The 26,001-nt window shown below is 35.9% G+C and overlaps 1 protein-coding gene across 2 annotated transcripts in view; it reads right to left on the bottom strand.

Moving 5' to 3' along the window:
* LOC149923465 (protein Wnt-4-like) overlaps positions 1 to 26,001 on the bottom strand; it is a 59,959-nt gene that overhangs the window by 10,734 nt on the left and 23,224 nt on the right. For both annotated transcript variants that reach the window (XM_090159863.1, XM_090159864.1), the window contains exon 3: positions 23,825 to 24,105. In XM_090159863.1, the coding sequence (XP_090015989.1) occupies positions 23,825 to 24,105 (281 nt within the window). The remainder of the gene's footprint in view (positions 1 to 23,824; positions 24,106 to 26,001) is intronic.

The following is a 26,001-nucleotide window of genomic DNA, read 5'->3' as shown; positions in this document are numbered from 1 at the left end:
GAAATCTAGAAGGGTACAATGTACCCCTGTTTCTCCTATTTCTCCGCACTGCACATGTGGCCATTTTAGCAGATAAATTCTGGATAAAGAGACGATTTTCTCATTTTACTCTCTTTACACCTCCTTTTCTGGAGGTGTAGCCCCAATACTCTGACCTTGACGAATAGTTCACGGTGTAGAGTAATTATCTACACCAGAACAAACGAATAGATTAATTAAGCGTAAAATGTGTACTCTTTTTGTTCCAGAACAAACGAAACGTATCCACCTATTGGGTGTAGCGACACAGAATTGATAAATACCAAAAAAACGCAGTATTTCTTTTCAGACAAATCGGACTTTAAATGCCGCTTTAAATTTTAATAATAGAGAGGTTAAGTCCCCGTTAGACAACGGGAAGAGTGGACGTGTACCCAGTTCCAACTTGAATCTGCAAGCGAAATGGGTAGTATATTATAGTCCTTGCTAGTAGTATATTTCGCCTTGTTCATATTTAGACACTAGGGGGCGCTGTGCAGAACTAAAGCTATAGACTGAACAATAACAGTGAAAATCAGTTGAATAGTCATTTTATATATTTGTCATACTTATTGTAATTACTTTACTTATGGTAGTACGCGTTCTCTTTGCTTTATAGACAAGCTTAAAGTAACGCTAGAAAACGTGAAGGGAGAATGCGCAGGTTACACAGTCTGTGCACAATAAAGGTATGTCTATTTCGCTACACGTTCGCCCTACGCGTTTTCTAGGGTGGGCCTAATCTGTCTACGATCTGTAATAACAGATTAATTTAGAGTCTATATTGCGGTGACGTCAGACGTTTAAAAAGGGTTCTGCTATCTGCCACCGCATCAATTGGGCGCCTCTACGAAAAAGAAATATTTAATATACAGAAATATACCATTCATGACGTAATTCATACATTTTATCGCGATTTTGTGTGTTTTTTTGTTGCAAAGTGTTCAAAAAAATCTATTTCAAGCCGGGTTCCACACTTTTTATCAATTTGTCGAATCTTGTAGAAAAGATTTGTCGAATCTTGGCCAATCTTAAAAATATAAGAAAAATTGCTCGATCCCAATTTTTCCCGCTAAAATAATAACTTTTATAATCCCTGAGCCAAGAACAAGGAGTCCCCGGCTGTTGCCAAAAGTGAGATTACAAAACTGATTTAAACTACCTACGTTATATCTTGGACAAATAAACTACTGGACCCGAATCGTAAGCAAATTGCATCGCCGAGAGAGTCGCGAAATATTTCCACACAAAAATCGCGCACGTGCACTTAAAAACCTTCGATGATGAGGCGTAACTTCGTTCGCATTGAATTCAATATTTGAGTGGAAATATCTCCAATATCCACCACCGTGGCGCTACAAAACGGCGCTGCTTTAAAAGAGCCAACGCGGGTCCAGTAGTTTATTTGTCCATAGTTAAATTACACGAATGAGTCTTTTGAAAACCTTTAGCTTCGTAACCAAAGATTTTAGCAATTAGGTAATAATGAAAATAATAATTCAATTCAATAAATGTTTATTTCCTATGACATAACATGCCTAAAAGCACTTTATATAATGTTACAGGTTGAAATGAAAATAATAATAATAATAATAATTAATAACCAATTTGATATAAATTTACTTCCCCCCCTTGATCCATTTTAGGGGGGGGGAGAGGTACCGAAAAAAATTAATTTAACGACAGTGGCGTAGCCAGGATTTTAGTTCGATGGGGGGGGGGGGCACATCATTGAAAAAAAAGGAAAAAATAAAAGAATTTGTACGTATGACCATACATTTTCGCCACTGATTAACAAAAACGTTTTTGAAATAGCTTTTAAATTCATTAGAATTGTACTACAATTTATGACAGAAAGTGTAAAAATTTAATTTTTTCCCTGGAAAACACAACATTTCTAGCTTTATGAAATGATAAAGTGTCCCAAAATCCTTCTTAAAGGCCCCAACCCCTAAAATAAAATTAGGGGTCTCACGCACTTGTCCTACCTGGAGCTACCACTACTTTCTCGACGGACAGACACGGACATCAATTTGATACGCCACCCCGAAATGGTTTCCCGCTAAACGCGCATTTTACCACCGAGAGAGAGTTATAAAAAAATTTAATATTTGTCGGCGTTTCGCACGAGAAACGTATTATAAAATTCTACTCAATGTGATCGGAATCTCAAAAGGGAAAGAAGGATGTGAGAAATGGTTTTGAAAAATGTTGTTGAGGGCAATCGACACGCTTAGAATGCGCCCATCGGGAGAGAGAGAGATAGAGAGAGAGAGAGAGAGAGAGAGAGAGAGAGAGAGAGAGAGAGAGAGAGAGAGAGAGAGAGGTGGTGGTGAAGGTGGTGGCGATCCTCCCTCGGGGGCCAAACTACTTCCCAGGTAATCAACATCAGGTGTGACGGCAATTAACGATATTTGTGCGTGCTCCGAGAGTGCAATCTTTGGCAGGCTGGCGAAAAAGAGAAGTTACGGCTGGGACGAGCTAGCCGCGCTTTTAAACGCTGATGTGTGCTTACGTCATGGACGAAATATGGTCTAGTTCGCATTCAAAAAGTTTGGGATTTGGCGGGAAATTATTGATTTGCAAAAGCCGTAATTTTCGGATATCTGAAGTTAGTCAGATCAGGTTTATTTATTATATTATAATAGTGTATTTTCTTATAATATTGTATTATATTATAATAGTGTATTTTCTAATAATATAATATTATATTTTATTATAATAGTGTATTTTCTAATAATATAATATTATATTTTATTATAATATTGTATTACCCCTGTAGCACATGAAGTCGTTTTAGGGTCGAGGTACGGTCGAAAAGTCGCTTTATAGTCGACGACCAAATGCCGACCTAAAAACGTCCGAACGTTTTTCGACACTAAAACCGTAAATCCTTTTTTGGGACTATTTATGGTCGGTATACCGACCATTATCCGACTTAAAATAGACCTTACATTTAATTATTACCCCTGTAGCGCAAAGAGTCGATTTAAGGTCGCGCTTTGCCAATTAATCGCTCAAAACGGTGAAACTTAGGCGATTTAATAAAACAAATTGAAATATTTTTAAAATAACTTCCTTTCTGTATTATATTTTTTCGAAAAAGATTATATATTCAATCTGAGAATGTTTCCTTATTAAAAATCTCTCAGCTCAAGTAGGTTACATTCGTATAGCTAAATATGTTAGGCTAAGATATTTTTAATGAAGATTTGTTCATTACTTTTACTAAGCCCCAAGAAATTCCAGAACTCTGTACTCTAGACTCAAGAGCTTTCTGATAGACGGAAATAAACTCAATGTTTCACTCCCGTTCATGGGACTTGACCAACTACATACATGTATATAGCTATTTATATAGCTATATTTACGGTTTTATTTGGTCATTCTCAGTCACTTAAAATATCAAAAAGTAAGTCGTTTCGACGTAATTTTACAGTACATTCTAAGTCGGGATGACGTCGTTTCGAAGTCAGTTCTTAGGTCTATTAAAAGGCGGTAAAGAGTCGATGTTTTGTAGGCGGCCGACGGTCGGCCGACCCTTTTACCCCTAGGACATTTCGACCCTAAATCCAAAGGTCGGCCGACTTTATTGTTTAGTACTTTTTGCCGACGTCGGCCCGACTCTAATTGGCTACAGGGATATATTATAATATTGATATTATATTATAATTTTGTATTATATTATAATATTGTGTTATATTATAATATTGTATTATATTATATTATAATATTGTATTATATTATTTTATAATATTGTATTATATTATGATATGATATTATATTATAATATTGTATTATATTATGATATTATATTATATTATATTATAATATTGAATTATATTATTTTATATTACATTATATTATTATATTATATTATATTATATTACATTATATTATATTATAATATATTGTATTATATTATAATATATTATATTACATTATATTATATTATAATATATTGTATTATATTATAATATATTATATTACATTATATTAAATTAATTATAGCAAGTAACCGAGGTATCTGAAATGTAATAAGTAAATGAATTCGGATTAGTTTCGGGTTTAAACTATCAGGTTTGCACTTTGACCCGTATCAATTGATCTGATAATATCTGAGCGTAAATGCGGATAATCTGATATCTTATTTGTCACAACTATTTTCTCGGTTCAGATAAGGCAAGTGGTATCTGGGAATGGATTGGTAGCACATTGGTACATAGAAATTGGTTGTTTAATTACTTTTTGGCGGCCTTAGATAGGTTAAGCAAGCACTGAAAAACGTCAACGGGGAACTTTACCTTAGTGTCTAAAGCTCTGTATAAAATGACGGTTAAAAACGCAGTTTTGGCGATGGGTTATTATTTATATTATAAGAAACCTAACAGAAATAAGTATGACACTGAAATCAAACAGTTATTTATAACAGTCAAATTTATGCCCCTATTAAATAATGTCTTTATTTTGTTAAAGCAGAGTTGGCTGAAATAGGTGATAGCTCAGTCACCTGACACTTTCAAAAACTAATAATAGATGGAGCAAAATTATCGTTATGAATACCTTAGGCCTAAGCCATCTAGCGACTTTTAAAGCCATTAAAGGGGAATTGTCACCAAATCCAAAATTTACGAGGTTTTTTTAAAGAAAGATAGAAAATATATCAATGATTATATCCGTGAAATTTTATAGTTATTGGAAAAGTATTTATAAAGTTATGGTACTTTTTCTGCAACCTACATCAAGCGACTCCAAAAATCATTGAATTGGGAATGATACTGCTAGAATTACAATTACGATTTCGGTTGCCATGGTTACGCGGGACCTAATCTGATAAGACTGTATGAAATTCATCTTTATAATTAGGTGGTAGCGCCATCTATATATTGTAAATTTATATGGCTAAAAATAAATAATTATTAGCTAACTCACCGTAACTTGAGTTAAAAAGGATCGTGTTGACAGAATAAAAATATTTTTAAACAACTTCAAATGTTTGTTTGTTACGATAAATCATACATTTCAATTTCGTATCAGATTTTCTAAAAAATTCAATTGCAATATAGTTGCCACCAATAGAGACAGATACCCCCACGGTAGAACGATAAAGTTGATAAAGTCCCCTTATGGAACGAAATTGGTCCCGCGCCAGCCAGATTTAGTTCTACCTCTATTTATTCCCAACTCAATGCCAAAAATTTCAGAAATCGCGGTTGAACCTACGTGCAGCGCCAAATGAGTGAAGCGGAAAAATTTTGAGAACGGACAGCGGCGGTAAGGCATTTTAAAAACACGAAAAACTACAATCTACGAATATAACTCGGGTAAAAACCCAAGAAGAATGTCATAGCAGACGACAGTTCCGACTGAAAACGATAAAACCGGGAAAATAATATTTCGTTCCCGAGATGGCGCAACAGGTAGGTTTGACCAAGCGGTTTTGAGACTCTCGAGTCGAGGGGGATAAAATACGAACTTTGGTTGCTAATTAATAATAAATCAAATACTGAAAATATTTTAGGAAATTTTTAGTATAACCATTTTCGGACATCCTCTATCCTTTTAAAAGTTTTTATTCAATTTTAGGGTGGTGACAATTCTCCTTTAATTCAGGTGGCCCGGTTACAATGCGTAGGAGGGTGGTGGCAAGACCTTCGTGCAACGCGAGCCAACAGCTCCCTACACTAACTATTAGCGTTAAACTCGACAGGTTTTTATGGGAAGGGGAAACCGAAGAGCTTGGGGGAAAACCGCTTAAACCAGTGGGGAGAGAACTTGCAAACTCAACGCGGAAGGATTAGTTGTTCCGCAAGTTGAGATCGAACCCAGCTCCTCTTGCTGCGAGGCGAAAGTGCTAACCACTCCGCCACCCCACCTATTGAGTGTCGTACTTATCATTTATGTTACTTATGCTTATATATTTTTTTCAGACGTATTGAGCTGTCATCTCAAATCCAGCTCATAGGAATTAAATCCGGATCCCAAAAAGCATAGCATCCAAGATGAAAGTGGAAATACATTAAGTTATAGATCGATTTACAATTTTTGACGGGCAAAGACGACTTTAAAGGGTAAAATTCATCCGAGGTAACGTGGTGATGGCGTTATTTGTTATTAGATGGCGCTCTGATAGTAACATGACGTCATAATTTTGATTTTCAACGATTGATTGAAAGTTTTCAGTTTTTAGTGCAGAACGGTTTTGTCGAGATTTAAAATACAAAATTATCTTCCCTGATTGGATAGTTTAAAATTGTATTATAGTGCCATCTATGGCGGAGAGTGTTAACTACTGTTAAAATTAATTGTTAATTTAAATTACAAAAATTATATATTTTTAATAAGAATTTAAAGTACTATAATTTAGTAATTAATTAATAACATTTTAAAAAAGTGTACTTTTCATAAACTTTATAGTGTCGCCATCTACCTCAAACATTATTAAATAGGAAGATACCTCGGGTGGATTTCGCCCCTTTTTTCATATTTCCCTGTTGGCAATATGTGAATGCGTCTATAATGGTCATTTAGGTCGAGGATTAGTAAACGCCAGTGTAATAAATTGTGGCATCCTCTCCCGGAGAAGAAAAGGCCACATGGTTACGCGGAAAAACCAGAACCAAGATTGCTACAATGTTTATTCGACCCGAAACGACACGTAGATCTATTGGCGTCATCCTCCCGATGACGATTTCGCCGAATAGAGTCGATGGTGGTGCAGTCTGCGTCATGGTGCCAGTGCTCCCCTAATCTTATCGGCTTGACTTTGAGGGAGATGGGCTTTTACGACCCTGCCTTACGCATTCCAAGTGACTACGTCATAGGAAAACAGGGCTACTGCGAAACGCTGCTGGGGACCCCACGCGGCGATCGTGGACGACAAAATACCTATGTCATATTGTTCTTTAACACTCTTTGGGTAATTGGAATGTGAAGAATTGATACCTGTTACTAGGAATCTCTCAAGTAACGCTCAAGCCCAGTTCACACTATACAATTAATTGGGCAACTTTATTGAAACCAACTAAAGCCCAGTTCACACTATACAATTAATTGGGCCACTTAATTGAAACCAACTAATTGTAAGCAAGAAAATTGAATAGTGTGAACAGAAAAATTGTAAGCATTGTTTCAACTTTTTCTGTTCACACTGTACAATTTTCTCGCTTACAATTAGTTGATTTCAATTAAGTGGCCCAATTAATTGTATAGCGTGAACTGGGCTTCAGACTATAGAACAATTAGTTTGGCCACCACGTTTGTGTAGCTAATTAAGAATTAAATACGCGAGCGGCAAAAGGTGAGTCCAACACGCAAAGTTTTTCGTGAAGGTGACCGAAACCCATCATTAAATTAAACCAATGAAATTGAGTTATTCCGTGATGTCATTGACACGTGGACTTTGATCCGTTATCTACTTACAAGGAGAGTACCCGAGGTGTTTATTGCCGATTTTGTTCAAAGTCGGGCGTAATGTAGACCTATATGAGATATGAAATTTCCCAAAAGGAGACGTTGCACTACCCATTCGATTTGTCATGGGAACTGAAAATGTTTTTGACCACTTAAAACAAAAATAAGATTTTTTTCCTTATTTTACCGAAACATTGATTTCAGAACAGCATGCAGTGTTACCTAACCTAACTTAAAATATATTAAAACGCTACCATAAAAAATCAAAAGGAGTAGAAAGAAAAACTATTTTTTTTTGCGGTCGCTCAATTGTGAATATTGCGTCGGTCGTTTAGAAAAATACAAATCCCGCCTTTGGGCTAGTTTCATCAAAAACATTGGCGGAATTCGGTCTAATGGGACTCGGCGCAATGGGAAGATACCAAAATTCAAACGATCCTATGGCCCTTTAACCCGATCTCGAGAACGCTATAGTCGCACCAATTTCGAATTCAAATCGGGTAAACGACTCAATGTTTACCGATTGATTGCGTCGTTTTAAAATTCAATAAATTGAACATCTGCGGTGCTGGGATCGCCGACATAAACACCTTTACAAAAAAATCGAGCGATAAAAGCAATGATTTAGAGGTTCGTATTTTTCCCGCAGGGGACATTAAAACCTTTTCATTATGTCTGCCAAATGTCAACGAATATTTTTGGACATTTCTTTCCATACGGAAATGTATATTTATAGCGAAGCAAATTTTATAACCTCGGTCGTTTTTTCAACGGAGCCTAAAGTAAAGTCTGCGCTCTTTTAGGCGTACGTCCGAAATTGGTCTAGGCGCTGATATTCCGGAGTTTACCGTGTGAAAAAAAAGCTCCCAAATATAGAGTAAATGTTTTACGACGTTAGCGACTTCTAGTTTCCATGGTCTGTTTTGTTTGCCTGAAAATGACGAAATAGAAGTAAACAGCAGCGCCCCACATCGGCGACTGAAATAAACAATATTTTGTCCGTGGGAGAAACGGCCATTTCGACCTCGATCAAGGTGTCCGCCATTGATAGGAATGGGGACCACATCAGCGCTCGGACAATGGGTACGCAAGCTAAGCTATTGATTTGGAGGTAGTGGTTTTCACAGCAGACGACGTGTCAACTTTCCCGCTTTCAAGGAGGAGTAAAAAGTGTAGCCTCAATACTCTGACCTTGACGAATAGTTCACGTTATACAGGGTGTTTCAAAAGGTTATGCAAAAATTTGAAGGAGTGGTAGGGAGAAGTATGCCTGTTTTTCCCCATTTCCCTACGATGAGTTAAAAGAGCGCCAGAGAGCTTCAAAGTGTGGCCTACTAGCCCATGGAAGTAGGCTGCAAGTAGCAGGGACTTTAAATACTGTTTAAGTTTACGTTTTTACGCTGGTTACCTCGATTTGTTTACGAAGTCCTTTTTTACCTATCACATGAACCCAAACCTTAATGTTCGCGTTTCCCTGCTGCTTGGTTTTGCGCTTGTTTTAGCTAAAATGGTTACAGGCAGCCATTTTGGGGAAAACCTTTTTACCCCTACCCGATCTATTTACCACGACAAAGTTGGAGTAACATGACATCATAGGATTACTCTGCTTACCCTACTCTGAAATTCCAGAACAGGTGAAAAGTATTCACCCTATGCAAAATGAAATTAAATACATTTAACTCCTGGTAGGCCTAAATAATAAAATAAAAATATAATAATTCCTATTATCCTGACAATAATTTGCATTGACCTAGTCTCCTGACAATAATTTGCATTGTCCTAGTCTCCTGACAATAATTTGCATTGACCTAGTCTCCTGACAATAATTTGCATTGTCCTAGTCTCCTGACAATAATTTGCATTGACCTAGTCTCCTGACAATAATTTGCATTGACCTAGTCTCCTGACAATAATTTGCATTGTCCTAGTCTCCTGACAATAATTTGCATTGTCCTAGTCTCCTGACAATAATTTGCATTGTCCTAGTCTCCTGACAATAATTTTCATTGTCCTAGTCTCCTGACAATAATTTGCATTGTCCTAGTCTCCTGACAATAATTTGCATTGTCTTAGTCTCCTGACAATAATTTGCATTGTCTTAGTCTTCTGACAATAATTTTTATTAGTAGTCTATTTCTGGTCTTCGGAATTTTGAAACGGTTCCCGAAAAATCTCAGCCTATTTGCAGGATTATCCAAGACTTACTGAAAATTTAAACAGTGCAAATAAAGCTTACTTTAGTGTTGTAAGTCGGAAATTTTCCGTATTTTGCCGAAACAAATAAAGAAATGTTTAGTCCAATATATTGTTTGCAAATTTAAATAAAGTGGCATTTTCGCCTCATTTTTTTCGAATTTGAAAGTAAAACAAAACCTCTAGACTAGCTTTAAACTGATTAACAATGTTACTGTTTTGTAGTATGTTTACTGATATTAGACATTTTATATCGATAAAAAGTTAAAAACATTAAAAACCCTTAAAAAGTAATTTATGTTTAATTTTTTTATATTTACGGATAATTAACAACACTTTAGTTTTACAAATATTAGACAGGTTAAGCCAGCGCCCGATAACGTGTAGGGAAAACTTTTAGGATTGTAGACGTACCTTTGTGTGTACAGCCTGCACCTTTTACAAGTTCCATCTACACGTTTTTTGCGAGAGGCAGGTCACTTTCATTTTGGGTGTGTCTTAATCATAGTAAAATGATTAAATCACGGTAATCGTGATTAAATCAGGGTAATCAAGATTAAAAAATCTAATCAAGATTAGAAAATCTAATCACGATTTAAACGAGATTTAATAATTCTAATCGTGATCTAATCTTTTTAATCAGGATTTAATCATTTAAACGAGATTTAATCATTATAATCATGATCTAATCTTTTTAATTAGATTTAATCATTTTAATTAGATTTAATCATTTTAATTAGATTTAATCATTTTAATTATATTTAATCATTTTAATCACGATTTAATCAATATAATCGGTCGAATAGAGAATTTATCATTAAAATCAAAACTAAAGTACGATTTAATCATACTAATCACGATATAATTTTTTTAATCAGGATTTAATAATTTTAAACAGATTTAATCATTTTAATCAGATTAAATCATTAAATCATGATTAAATCAGATTTAAACATTCTAATCATGATTAAACGTGATTTAATCAACTTAATCGTGATTAAATTGAATTTAATCAAAATAATCACGATTAAATCGGATTTAATCTTTTGAGGGGTGCGTCGTTAATCAAGGAAGTGACCTGCCCCTCGGTTTTTTGGACATTTTCTGGTGCTGACTTAACCTCTCTAATGGTAAATTTACGGCTGTGAACATAATTTGATTATTGTAACATTCCCTTCTTTTCTGAAAATATTTATTGTCGGGTTTTCGCTCGTATTTCTCGCCATTATAGAAGCTTTTCAGTACTTTTGCCAAAGAAGAGGAATTGGTTTGACGAGTTTCCTTTTGCCGAAGTTCACATTACTTCAATGTCATATTTATGGTTTGTTTCCAGCCCAAAAGTGGGTCTCGTTAATTCTCTTACAGAATTCTGAACAAGCGAAAATCTAACTTTTAAATAGAGGAAGAGAATTTTCAAGATAAGATAAAAAAAAATCCCTTTTAACACAATGGTGGTTCCCTAATAAGACTCGCGAAAAGGTTTTTTGTTAGCGCTATAAAGGCAAAATTGTCAAACTATTTCACGCGTCCACAGATAAGAATACCTATTTTTCTTGGGCAGCTGGTACGAAAAGGTAAACATATGGCCTTGATCATAAAATTACCTTCATATCCTGTCGTAAAAAATACCGCGGCATACCAGGCACTACCCGTGGTACTAAAAAATCATCAAATAGGTGTGAAACTGAGCTCGGTACCGGGCTAAAAGCGATCGAAAAAAAATCCCACGGTACAGAAATAAGAAATTAAAGAAGCCGACCGTCCCTACCCAACGCCCGAAACACTTCGCGCCTAACCTCCAAGTACTGATAAAAGCGAAAAATGGGGTACGGCTTGCGGCCTTCGAGGGAAGACAGCATTTGGTACCGCGTAAACTATATTTTTCCGCCACGAACTTCGCACACCCACTAGTGTACGGAATTTGACGGTCGCCAGTTAGAACTATCCGTACCGTGTTAGTTTTAGAGTTGATTGTGTACGAAATTACCTATCCACCCCCGAGGAACGACCATTCCAAGAGTCGGAATTACACGCATTACAGTTTTCTAGAAGGGATGGGTATATCCTGGTAGGCCTACCCGTAATGAAGTGTCAAAACTATTAAGACACATTTCGCCCTCTCAGAACGCCAAAAAAAACTTGGAAGAACTTGGAAACACCCTTTTCCGATATGCTAAAAACCATCGAAGCTCCGTCGATTGGGAAGGTCGGGTTCTCATTTTGATCTTGGTCAGTGAATGTTCCGAGATAGAATATACTATGGAAAATATACAACCTTGGACGGTAGTAAATTTACTGGTCAATGTGGCTAATAGCGCAAAAATATTTTTTTACTAAAATTTAAATATCATTTTTTAAAACTATTTTTCGGTTGTATTGACTGATTTCAAAATTTTACGCGTGACAGTACCTTTACATCGCGAGGTATTGCAGGCATATTTACCCGCTATTATATCCTAACATGGTGGCGTATTTTCACGCGCAAAATTAATATTAAGATTCACCAATTCTTGCAAATTGAAATATTACGTTACTAGTCTAAAGGAAAATGGGGCTTAAAATAAATAGTTTAAAAACTTAAATTTAGATATTTTAATTTCTTATTAACCACTTGACCATAATTATTCATAAGTATGCCTCTGTACAACATTCCATACTTAAGGGGGAAGAATCAGTAAAAGCCTCTTTTTCGTTCAAGCTGAGCGTTTCTGTTTTAACAATTACATAATTGAATTATATTTTTATTATTAGGCTGAACTTTCCTCTAGTGCTTAAAATAATTTTGATAATTCTAATATTAATAGTTAACGAGATATAAGGTCCTAACTAAAGGGTAGTATGCCCAACTTGTTTAGCTCCGGGGGTCCGAATTAAAACGTAATAACTTAACTTAAATTAAAATTGTAAAAATTATTTTAGGCACTAAACAAGAGGCTGTTTTACACTTAAATATTAATTTTATAAGTTAAAATACAAATTAAAAGAGTTCAGCTTGAAATAGCGCGAAATTAGACAATGGCCAGTGTAGTCTTCCCCCTTAAACAATTCTAGACCTTGTTTCACACGGAAAATACAATAAGCGTTTCCCATCAGAAAAAATGATAACGCGTTTTTCGTCACAGAGTTGGAAGTGACGTAAATTACGTCGTATCTAGTGAACAAGGTTTATTAATGAAAAGGCTTTTATGGTATACTTATGAGCGATTATTTTATGTATGGTAATATTTATCTTATAATTATAAGATGACAGCATTATACGCTACGATATCAATCGTGAAAATTGCAGTACTGTATAAAATCATAAGATAAAATGTATCTTTTAAATAATTGGAAATTTAATTTTAAGCTACGGCTTGAGAATATTTGCTTTATTAAAACCTGGATAATGTAATTTAAATTTAGAATTTCTGATAGAAGCTAAGCGATAATCTATTTTAGAATTCCTCAACAATATATTCATTCCCCGAAAATGTTAAACGTTTTTCTAGTAGGGAGCGACCTTATATGCCAAGCAAAAGTTAAAAATACAAAAAGAACAAAAGTAAAAAGAAAGAGGTATGTTTCAAAAGAGCGTGTAGAACAATCATACCCTTTTCGACGGAAAACAGAACAGAAGCCTTAATTTATAACTTTTTAAATGCATGGTGCATTAACCACAAAGGCTTATAATTTTTTAAAGACGTTCCAAATTAGAAACCGGTTTTAAACCAAGGCGCTAAAGCGTCAAACTCATAAATAGAAAGACATTCATTTTGAAAGCGTTGAATATTTTAGCAATGGATGATATCAGAAGTATATATCTATCGCTCAAGAGATAAGTATAAGTGTAGACCTTAAAAATGAAACAAGTAATTTTGCGCTGGTTTCAATGAATCAGCTTAATTTCCTAACAATCTGCTCGCGGGGAAAACACTATATAGGGCAAGGGTATCCATGTTTTCGATCCTAAAGCTCGCCTTGTTGAAGGTCGATATCACCATTTCATCATCGCCTGGTGTAACAATATTAAATTCATTACAAATAATACTTTCCGTAATAATATTTTATGACGTCAATTCTTAGTAACTTCAATACATTCTTGATGACGTATTAAGATCCATACTAGTTTTTGGAATTTGCGAACGTGCACGTATAAAATGATTAATATGGTGAAAATGGATACTTCCCTCTTAAGAGATACGTTATATCAGAAGAAAATAGGGGAAGTACGTATCTGTAGCTTTGAGCCGTAGAAGTCGTCGTGTGACCCACGAAAACGCCTTTTTACGCATAATAAACCAAACTGAAAAAGTAGTCCTACTTTTGTTTTGATTCAACACGGCTATAATCGACGAAAGCAAATACGCCTTAGCTCAAATAGCAGAGAATGAGAAGGGCAATATGTCACAATTGTTCAATTTAAGAAAAATGACTTTTTAAACGATGTATTCATCCGCGATTTCCCGCCAAACCGTTTTGGCGCGAAAATTCGTGAAAAGTGACGCCTTTCCAAAGCTGACTAGAAGCGTACTTCCCCCTATTTTCTTCTGGTTATATACTTTTAATAATACTTAGTAAACTAAAAGTGGGAATATTTTATCATTTTAAGGCCGGCTTGTCAGACAAGGTGTCCACCAATGTGGCAAATTGTGGGGCTTTCAGCGTGCCATTGGTGCGACGGGACAACATATGGTGACGCGGCCATTCAGACCACCGTGCCAGCGGAATCCTTAATCGGATTAAACTATTATTGTATTGCTCGGATAAGTAGAAAAAGATTGGGCAACATTATAAAGATATTATAAAGAAGTGAACGAAACACGTATTCTAGCTTCGAAACTTCCCCGTCAACCCCATTCGATATAAATGTTATTCTTGCGCCGGCTTCAGTATTTCTTTGGCATCGTTGAAGACCTATTCAAGTTAGATAATATACCTAAAGTATGTCGCGCATTTCGAGGGCTTCCTAATACGAAAATATTCGACTATTGATTTTCTGGGATTAATTATGGTTTTCAATGGGTTCCGAAGGTTTCAGAAATAATGTATTTATTACTACTGAGGGATAATGACTATTTTGGTTTAGCTTAGAGGGGGATGGTCAAACGTCACGCGCGAGGGATTCAATGCGTCATAAGATTTATGTTTTAGTCAACCAATGGGATGCAGGGTCGATTTGATGGATTTTAAAAGTTGAGTTTTACCAAAAGTAGCGTAATACCCAAAAGTGTGTCAGCTGTACCTTCACGCCTATTAACATTTCTAGTGAGACCTAGTCACACTATAGACTACATAACCTACAAGTTGGAATAGTACTAGCAACATTATATTTAGTCTGATTTGTCTCTCTTCGATTTTCTCGCCCGTAGACACACGTTCTAAAACGCTTCACTCGGCGGCGCTGGAGTACCTCGATTTTGATGACGTATTTTCCGACCCCTCTTCTTTTCCCTGTTTTACTTTGCGACAAACTCTCATTAACTCCTATACCGTACTGACACACTTTTGGGTCTTACGCTACTGTTGGTTTTACCTAATTAATAACCTTCAATATGTAATTTTCCAATGTAATATCCCAAAATAAACGATACAAGCTAAATATACTTGAAATCATACAAATCTCGTACACTCTAGAGAAAAATTATTTCAGAAATCTTAAAATCTACTTGAAAGTACCGAAATCTGGGCCAAAATTGGTTAGAAAACAAACCCGAAGAACCAATCATCAACACGAAAATAGACTCTTCGATAAACATCTTCAAGGAAATTGCCCAGAAGTAGTATTTCCGAGAACCAGGACCTAAAAGTTACCGTTTATATAGAGCTTGTTGAAATAATGGTAACTTTCCACTTGTACGGTATCCAACAAAACTGTTTCCTTTAAACGATGTATTTTTTTTATATTAAGGCTTAGCAAAAACACGACGTTCTGTTTACATTGGAAAAGATTCCATTATTTCAACAAGCAGTAACTTGCAAGTCCTGGCTCTCGGAAATATTACTTCTTGGTGATTTCGTTGAAGATGTTTTATTTAAGCGCCTGTTGCGCTCTGAAATTTCAAAATTAGTGTCTGATTTCTGAAATCACTTTGAGATTCAAAATCCCTTCCGCAAAAGTTTGCAAATGTTGGAACCCTAGCTTTGGTCTCAAGTTGAACGACATTTTTTGGAACTTTAGCATTTACCATTTTTCTCTCTTAAAGGGAATATAACCTGCAAAGCAATCTTTATGGAAGACCCCTTCAATTTTTCAAATTTCCCGTACAGTGGCGCCAAACATTTCTAAAGCCAAAGGCAAGAGCGGCCAGAGCTACAAACGTTGGTGTTCCACACCAAATACCTGAGGTTATATTCCCTTTAAGGTTTTAGAGAAATCAAATGCCCAATAGGCGAAACTGTAAAGTCCAGGGGGGCTGAAAAGATGGTAGTCACGTGACTTTGTGGAGAACTGCTGCGCCATCTATCCTAAGAAATACGAACTATTACTCATTTTATTTTGCTAATGTCGGTTTCAATTTTGATCGATTCATCTAAATTATCGAAATATTATAATTATTTAAAAATCTTGTAATATAAAGAGTAGAAGTTAATTAGCTGTCTGCAGCATCCGGAAGGAATTAGGAATAATTTTTTCTTTACCATCTAACGGCCAACTATGAACACAAGTTACCGAATCGAAGTTGGCTGTGATATGGTAGCCACGTGATTTTTTCCCCCATTTTAACAAGTTGGCTAAGTACCAATGTACTTTATAGTTTAGTCTATTTTAAGGTCACACGACAGCAAAATTAGTATTGCGATCGCGCCTTATTGATATTTATCATCGAGTTATGGCAGTGTCGTTGGCAAAGGGGGTTTACTTGTCCGTGCCCTTGGGGTTGCTTTGACTGTAATAGATGTTGACCCCTCTTCGACCGCTCTGAACATTTAAATAATAAAATTTCCAGGACTTCACTGATCTTTTTAAAACCATTTTCTAGACTAATCTAGACACGGTAAACCGGCTAACACTTTGAAAAGTAACTTGTTAAATATAACCCAATTATACAATTACGCAAATTTAAATTTTATACATAAAAATATCACGACTGACGAAGAAAAGTTATTTAAATTTACCGATACAGCCACTACCACCAGAAATAATGATTTATTAAAATTACCAATAAGTAAGACATCAAAAACGATTAATTCAATATTTTATCGCGGTGTTAAAATGTATAATGAAATTTATCAAACGATAAAAGATGTGAAAACATACACCTCAAAAAAGTTTTTGAAAAGTGTTTTATTTATCTCAAACAAGTGCTTATTTTTTATTTTATTTTCTTCGTTATATAACTATATATTGACTTTTTTTTTAACTTTTTATTTAATTGTTCACTTTACAAGTTTTTATGTTAATATTGTGTTATTTTTCATTTATTTATTTATTTGTTATTACCTAGCTACCTAAAAAATTCGGGGCTATAAGTCACACGCTGACTTGGCCCTCTTACGACAAAATATATTGTAAGAAATTGAAATGATTTGATTTGAAACAAGTCATAATGTAATGACGTGAGAAACTCGCTTTGCCATCCCGCAACGCGCTTGTTCCGTATTATCTCAAATGAACATAATCAGGTTGTGTTAGTGTATAGGAGAGCTCTGGAGCATCCCAACTGAGAAGTGATATCGAGAGATACCCATCGATTTATATTTTTAATCGTTCATTGGGGGAATAAATAGCTCTAAGTGAACGTACAAGCAACCTTAACTTACGAGGTACTTGGCCGTGATGGAAAGACACTACCGAGAGACAACCCACGTAACGTTCCCAACCAACCCGTGAAAAGGCAAACTTTACTCTCACCCCGCCGATGTCGCGATTAGCAGCTAACGTGGGTAGCGTTTTCAAATAGTAGAAGTCTGGGAGAAGTCTCTCTTAGAAATAACTGTCAGAAATAAATATCTCTTTAAAAACTTTATATCTAAAATATGAAACGACCTTTTAAAGCTGAAGGAACTTTTAAAGGCCACCCAGAACTCGCTTTGTCTTGCGGTACCAACTTGAAGAGATTCAATAAAGTGTCAAATAATTTTCACTTTTTTTATTTTTACTTTTTAGTCTAGTCATCCCGGAAACCTGAACGCGCAGAAGTATTTTAAATTTATATCTTTTATTTTTTTCTTGTGAGTTTTTTTTGTGAAATTTATTTCATATGGATTTTACCATAAGTAACGTAATTACCTAGTTAAGTACGATACTTTTTTGTTTTAATGGTAATTTTATTACCGAACCTTTTTGGGACACCGACAGGCTCCAACTTGAACTCGCAGCCGAACTCAGTTATACGTTACCGTCATTGTTAGTAGTATATTTAGTCTTTGGCATACTTAGTGAGGGGATAATAACTGTCAGATGGATTGTACACGGATTACGCGTATTTAACACCAGGGTTGTTCAAAATGAATTTTTAGTATTTTGAATTTTATATTTTGCATTTTGAGTTTCTAGGAAACTATTTTGCATTTTACATTTTACATTTTGTGGGTTTGATATGTGGAAAAACATTTTCAAAGCGCTTTTTAAATTTTTTGTTACTCTTGTAGAGAAAGTTCGTCTGCTATTTACTACCAAGTAATCCTAGATGGCGATACTCAGTGACTCACTTCCTCAGAAGCAGACGAACATTCGTACAGTGCCACCGCTTTATTTCCCACGCTATCTGTGGTTTTGAAATCTCTACGTAATTATTATTAATTACTAATTAATAATAATAATTAATTAGTAATTTATTAGTAATAATTAAAATATAAATAATTAAGAGTAAACAGAGTGCATTAGTATGAAGATTTAGCATTTTGTAAAGCGATTTTCAAAATGCATTTCGTATTTTTATTTCGAGCTGCAAAAACCATTTTACATTTTGCATTTAGAAAAACCAATTTTCAAAATGCATTTGGCATTTTGCATTTTGAAAAAAAAAAGTATTTTGAAAAACCCTGTTCAACACTAGCTGTTAAAGGTACTAGTACTAAACCTTGAGTTCGGTGATAGTTTTTTTTTGCTAATTGGTAAACTTATTTCACTTATGTTACTTACGATTGTACCTCTAAAGTAGCACTGACTTTAATAGAACTTAACGGTGTTTGTGGAATTTTGGGTATTCTTGTTTTTGACATACGGTAAAAAATGTGACTTTTAAAAACGTTTAAATTGTAATCGTATTAAGCCTTATCTTTTTGAAAAATGGCTCGGTTTCTCTATTTTGACAAGTCAAATCTGGGTCTAGGCCATCTTTAGTAACCGTATTAATACAGTAGGGTCGAATATTAACTATTAATCGAGTTCTTGTTATAGTAGATATTCCACGAGTATAAAAAAGAATGTATTAGGGGAACCTTTCTAAGTTAAAAAAACACGGCCTATTTGTATACGTCACGGGAAATGTTTATTTAACAACTACCGAACGCTTTCAGAGATTTCACTTTTCACTGAAACTGGGTTGCAAATATTACCATGGTACGTAAAAATATTTTGTTTTCATTCCAATTTTGGTCTTAAGGTAACAAATCCATAAATTGCAAACATAAGTCTATAATTACGTTGCATAAGTGTGGGTGTACGCAATTTAACCCGGCCAACGGTAATTGGTTTCTACAAGTCACTAGTTTACTTACGCGTTTGTGGTTCCTTATTACATTATTATGAATAATTACTGATATATATTTGAGAAAACTACGCCAATTAAAAATAAATTTTAACTAACTTTGACGTCGAGGTAATGACTAACAAGGAGACTACCCGAGGTGTTTATCTCCGATTTGGTTCAAACTCGGGTGGTAAGTAGACCTTCATGTAACTTGAAAATTCCCAAAAGGGAGGACAAGAATGGCTTTAGTCCCATTCGACCGAAGGCGGTTTTTGAGGTGTCCCATTCGACCGAATTCCGCCGAAACGTGCGGTTTTTATGTGTCCCATTCGACCGAACGCTTTTATGTGTCCCATTCGACCGAACGGTGCTATATAAATTGGCTTTTGCTATGTTTTCAATTTAGTTACTGAAGTCGTTTGCAATGGAGTGGATAGCTAATAAAGGAGGGTATTTATACATCAATAATAATTATTTATTCCGTCTTAATAAAAAGAAAGATACAAATTGCTATTTTTAACCTAACCTAACCTAACCTAACCTAAACATGGATCTTCGATAGTACATACCTTATAAATAAAATACCAAATCACCCCGCCAATTGGGCTACATTTTAAAATTCTTTCGGTCGAATGGGATTCGGTCGAATGGGATTTCGGTCGAATGGGAATAAACGACAAGAATGGTCTTTCCAATATATGTATATTTTATCATATTTACCAAAATTGACGTATATTGGTCCAAATGTACAAGATTTAGCCATGATCTGAATTATGTATCTAATTGATGAACCTTTTTTAATTTTTTTAAAAATATTGTTTTCCCATGTTAATTTTCATAGAGAAAATCAGATTTTAAGTTGTGAAAAACATTTTTAGTTGCCATGGCAAAACGAAAGCCCATTCTTGTCCACCCTTTTAGGGATTTTCAAGTTACATGAAGGTCTAATTACCAGCCGAGTTTGAACCAAATCGGAGATAACCACCTCGGGTAGTCTCCTTGTGTGTTGATCATTCTAGAAACGACTCTCGATAAAAATGTGACAAGACCATGATTGGGAACTGACACACTTATTTGATATGTAACTTATGTTGTTAGTGATTAGCGCTTTCGCCTCGCAACAATAGTCGCCGGGTTCGATCCCAGCTTGTGGCACTGAGTGAAAACTCGGAACTACTCCTTCCGCGTTAAGTTTGCAAGTTCTCTCCCCACTGGTTTAAGGGGTTTTCCCCCGAGCTCTTCAGTTTCCCCTTTCCATAAAAACTTGTTGAGGTTAACGGTAATAGTTAGTGTAGGGAGCTGTTGGCTCGCGTGGCTTGAAGGGCTTGCCACCACCCTCCTACGCATTGTAACCCGGCCACCTGAATTAAAGGCATTGAAAGTCGCTTGATGACTTGGTCCTAAGATGTTGCCTTGGGTATTAGCTTAGCTGATTATTATTTATGAAACAAATTTGAAAGGTCAATGATAGAGATTAAGCCCCACAATAAAGCGTGTACGGCGAACTGCTAGTTTATTTGTTTGCAATTATTACGGCGAAACAAACATCGGATTAAACGCGCTTTTATAAATTCAAAAGGGGACGCAAGCGGGTAAAACTTGAAGCAGGATGGCCCAGGGGGCCTTCGGGAACAATTTCGTACTTTAGGTTTTGACATGTACAGTCCCGATAAAAAATATAGTATATAAATTCTTCCGTATCGCAATGAGTATCTATATTTTTTTATTCTTAGTTCTTCTATTTCGATTTGCCCCGTTCCCCCGATCGAATCGAATGCACGAGGGGGAGGGGAGAGAGGGGGCACCCTGCTACCCCTCCCCCCGTTCATGTCTAAATTCTTGGAGCGGCCAGTTCAAATCCGTTGCGGGGTCCACATTGAGAAAATTTATGACCCTAAATGATGGCAATAAACTACGTGTTAAACTTTTCGGCAGTTTCGTATTCGGTTTATTTTGGGAGTTTTTTTTCGGTCGGGGAGCCTCTCCCTGTTTTCTAATCGAGCCCACTCCCACGTGCGGATACCGATTTCAAATTATTGCCTTTTTTGCGAGGTGTCGAAATCGTGACGTTAACCTATGCCAATTGCACCGTTTATCGGATTTTAATTGTAACGAAACTTTTTATTGAATTACGATTAAATATGAATGAATTTGCGTACTATCTTTTCGTCAATATCCACGATTTCTGAGATTATATGAACAATTTAAATCTACTGGTAATTATTTCATTAAAACGATTGTAGATTAAACCCTATTGAAAATTTATACAGAAATGTAAAGATGTATATTAACGCTTTCGTTGAAAAACGTTGGGGTAAAAAAATTACCTTGTCAAATTGAACCGACAGTGCAGACTGAAATTCTGTATAAACGAATTTAAATGAATACAAAAAAATTTATTTTTATAAATATAAATAATTTTTAGACGCGCGTGATCGACCACAATACCAAGAATCAGCGTTGTCAGTTCGTGAAACTCAAATTATTGTAACAGAGCCAAAAAGTTATCGATTTCAGAAAAACATTATCGTACGCCTGAAAACTGGCGGTAAATTTGAATTTGGTTTGAAATATTGACGCTAAATCAAAATTTTAAATAACCGATGGAAATCTCATGTTTAAAAGTCACAATTTTTAACGGGTTTTCAGCCAATATAAAAAAGTATCGTACATTATCGTACGCGCAAGCTGATTTATCGAAAAATGCTTACTATATCGTACGTCCCACAAATTAGCTCTAAATTATCGACACGTACGATAATTATCGTATGTTTGACAACGCTGCCAAGAGAATACCTAGGAAGCAGCTCTGTTCGTATCATGATTTCCTCGTCTGGTGTAATCTTACTCCCTTCCCCCGTTTAAGGGGGAAGTAAGGTACGATCGTTAGCCCGAAAACCTTCTTGATAGAAACCATTAATTTTGTCCATCTTAATCGGCAAATGGTAATCAATTCTAGGCTCGTCGACACTCCGATTCCAACCCATTTTCGTAGTACATCTTTATAAATGAAAGAGTGACTATAAAGCAATTTAATTCGGAACCACTCAGCCAGACACGAGAGAGGGTATTTGAAAAAGGGGGCTGAAGAGATTCAGACAGTTGGCAGATAATCAAAAAAGCTTGTTTACGAGTGACTCCTGGAAGGAAGGTGCCCACTTCGGGGTTTTAAACTCAATGGTTTTAAACACTAGCTGCTCGAATAAACACGACTTCGTTATTCACAGAGTGAAATGAGTTATTTTGGACGCGGGGGAGTTACGATAACCACTTTTAAGATCTGGGTTAATTCTCCGTCTTTCAATCGCGTAACGTTGTAAGGTGAATTACTAAAGGGTATTTTCGCGGACGTTTAACCTGGGACGAATAATTATTCGTCGAAGATTTAACACCAGTCACAGGATGGATTATTCAAGTGATAATTCATATTTTTCCTTTAGAGAAAAGCGCTTTCTTATGATTTCTACAAAGCAATTAAAGCTACACCAATTAAGAGGAATATTACAAATGAGTTGTCTATTATAACTTTACAAAATATCTTTAGCGTGAATCGGTCTTCTGGAGGTATTTGCTATAGAAAACGTTTAATGCAGCAATTATACTCTTTAGAGTATGCTTAAAACTTCATTTCTTGCTCCAGAACAAGAGCGCCCAAGTGGGAAATATATAGTAAATAGCGATTTCGACCTTGAAAATGGTAATCTCGACCTTGAAAATGGTGATCTCGACTTTCAAAATGTTTTTAACTCGAAAATATACTAAAATTTTATATTAAAAAAATAACTACTATAAACAGGCCCATTTCGAACATTATCGAGTACTCGGCCTTTTTGAGGTCGATTACCGAGTACCAGTTTACTCGAATAAGCTGCTCTCTAAACTCGTCGAGTATTTGTTTTTTTCTATCCTCGTTGCTTCAAAGTTCAAAGAGGGGTTTTTACAAGTTTTTGGGGGGCAATAAACGGTACCTACAAAGTTGTTGAAACTGTGATTCATTTAAAGTAAAAGAATATTTTTCACCATTAAAAGTTACATTATACTCCTTTTAAATTTAATTTCATAATTTCTTGAATAAAACCAGCTCCTATACTCGATAAGCCGACTTTTTTGTAAGATAAAGTTTCCCATTAATCAAGTACTAGATTAGTCGAATCGACTTCAATATTTCTCGACTCGAATACTCGATGAAAAAAAATGATACTCGATAACCGACTCGATTGCCTAAAATCACTAATCGCTCAACCCTATAATAATGCCAATCTTTTAAATTGTAAATTCCGGCACCCCTGGCCTATAACGTGGAATGTTATAATAATAATAATCAGCTAGGCTAATACCCAAGGCACCACCTTAGGCCTAAGTCATCGAGCGACATTTAAAGCCATTAATCCAGGTGGCCGTTTTACAACGCGTAGGAGGGTGGTGGCAAGCCTTTTAAGCCACGCGAGCTAACAGCTCCCTACACTAACTATTACCGTTAACCTCAACAAGTTTTTGTGGAAGGGGAAACCGAAGAGCTTGAGGGAAAACACCTTTAACCAGTGGAGAGAGAACTTGCAAACACATCCGTTAGAATGGTCAATTACCTTCCGTCCAGCTTCGTTATTGTGGAGATTCATGAGCGCCCTGGGACTGGCCCTTCCTCGGGCCGCTCGGACATCCCGGGCGTCGACGAAAGACTTGGAGAAGGCGGTCCCGAAGGCGATGTTGTCCGAGCAGCCGGACCACTGAAAGCCCTCCGGCGAGATCCCCTTGACCGTGCCGTCGCAGCCGCACCTCTCCAGCTGACCGCCGCTGCAGGCTCTGGTGACCGCGTGGGCGACTCCGGCCGCCGAGATGGCGTGGACGAAGGCAGCTTCTCGAGTTCCTAAAAGCCAGAATCAAATTCTTTAAATAGAAAATAAAACAATAAACACTCCGCGGTATAATTGCTCTAATTAACGCGTCTCAGAAAATAAACAACGAACAAGCGAGACTCATCGTTATGACGGATTGCTCCGTTTGTTTTAATAAGGATGACGCTAATTCTCAAAACGCGTCTTTGAAAATTAGATTTTTTTTAAACTACTTGTCGCTTTCCGGTTTAGTTTTAACGATGTTGTTAATTTGGATATTCCGAAACTAAAATTAAAACTCACGAGTTAAATATATTTTCCGGTATTGCAAAACGGAAATTCAATTAATGTTTTTTTTTCATTTTGCCTTTCGCATAGAGAGACAATGTAATATACAAATTATAAAGATAACATTAGTTCCGGTCTTTTTGTTGAAAGAAAAGCTATTTATAGATATATCATTTTCAAGGATATGCGTTTATAAATAGGATTTGTTGTATAATAACGGAAGCAACGTAGTCAGAATAAATAATAATAATCAGCTAAGCTAATACCCAAGGCACCACCTTAGGCCCAAGTCATCTAGCGACTTTTAATGCCTTAAACAGGGGTGGCCGGGTTACAATGCGCTAATTGGTTTTAATGATAGACTGTTTCGCCAATGACCATATAAATCATTACGTCGTTAAGGACTGAGAACATTCGGAGTGCTGTTACTAGTCTTTGAACGTTTCGGGTGTTCGAGAAATTGAACACTTTCAAAACTAAATTAACGTTTATTTCCAGGGCAAAATTATGATCAGTTATTGAATCGGAACGTAATATTTTAAATATCGGAAGGTATTTAGTTTCGAATGCAGGACCTGAACACGATTTCACTATTATTTACAGCCATCACACTGGCAGTAATTTCGCCATCAAAGACTATGACTAATTTTCGGTTTCAAAACTTCCGATTACGCAATCACAGCTCGACAGATTATCATTAACGGATATAGTTTCGTGTCATACTTCCGTTCTTTACGTTGCTTACGGTAATACTTAGGTTATGAAGTATCATAAGATATTGGAAGTTAATCAAAGGTAACAAATTTCGTCTTTAGGGATATTACAAAAATGCATTGGCACAAGCCGATAGCTACAACCATAAGTAACAAATTTGACAATAAGTATGACACTTCCTATTGCTTTAATGCTAGTTTTCTAACCGAACCTTTTTTCGGCACTGATACTCTCTTCAAGCTGTGACTTGGACTCGCGACTTACCGTTTTGGATGACTACTTTTTGATAAAAATTTAAGCCTAATATCGGAGAGCAAGTTCTGGAGTCGCGAGGGGCTTTGGCTTTGTTTCGGAGCCCGCGTGCGAATCACGCGTGATAAAAAAACATGAGCTCGTGGCGCCGAGAAAAACGTTTTTTAATTTTTATCATTTTAGCCTAATATTTTCCGCCTATCTATCGGAAACCAGATATTTCGGCTTAGCGGAAGTCTCGCGTATTTTAGACACTAGAGGGTTCTGTGCTGAGAAAACATCTTGATTACGCAATAAATATGAAAACCAGTTTGGTTGTAAATCTCGTTAATTGGCATACTTATTTTTATTATGTTACTTATGCTACAACGTTGCAATATTACTTTTAACTTAATTTCGTTCCCAAGTACATATTTTATGGGCTATAACTAGGAATAATATATCTTTAAGAGCAAAAAGGAAACAATCGTTTAAACGACCAATTACGTAAACGCAACAGTAAATAAACCTACATTCATTCAAAGAGTGCAAAAAGCAAAAAGAGCCATAAAAGAGGAACTTGAAAGGGCGAGTTTTTACAAGGTAATTCGGCGAGTACTTGGGAGGAAACCCCGAGTGGGTACTTTGGCTGATCTTCACAATATCAGCCGCTACAAATCCCTGGAATGAAAACA

Source organism: Leiobunum rupestre, chromosome 10 (assembly GCF_980474605.1).
Source record: "Leiobunum rupestre chromosome 10, qqLeiRupe1.1.hap1, whole genome shotgun sequence".
Classification (NCBI taxonomy): Eukaryota; Metazoa; Arthropoda; class Arachnida; order Opiliones; family Sclerosomatidae; genus Leiobunum; species Leiobunum rupestre.
This window is presented reverse-complemented; position numbering and strand designations above follow the sequence as displayed.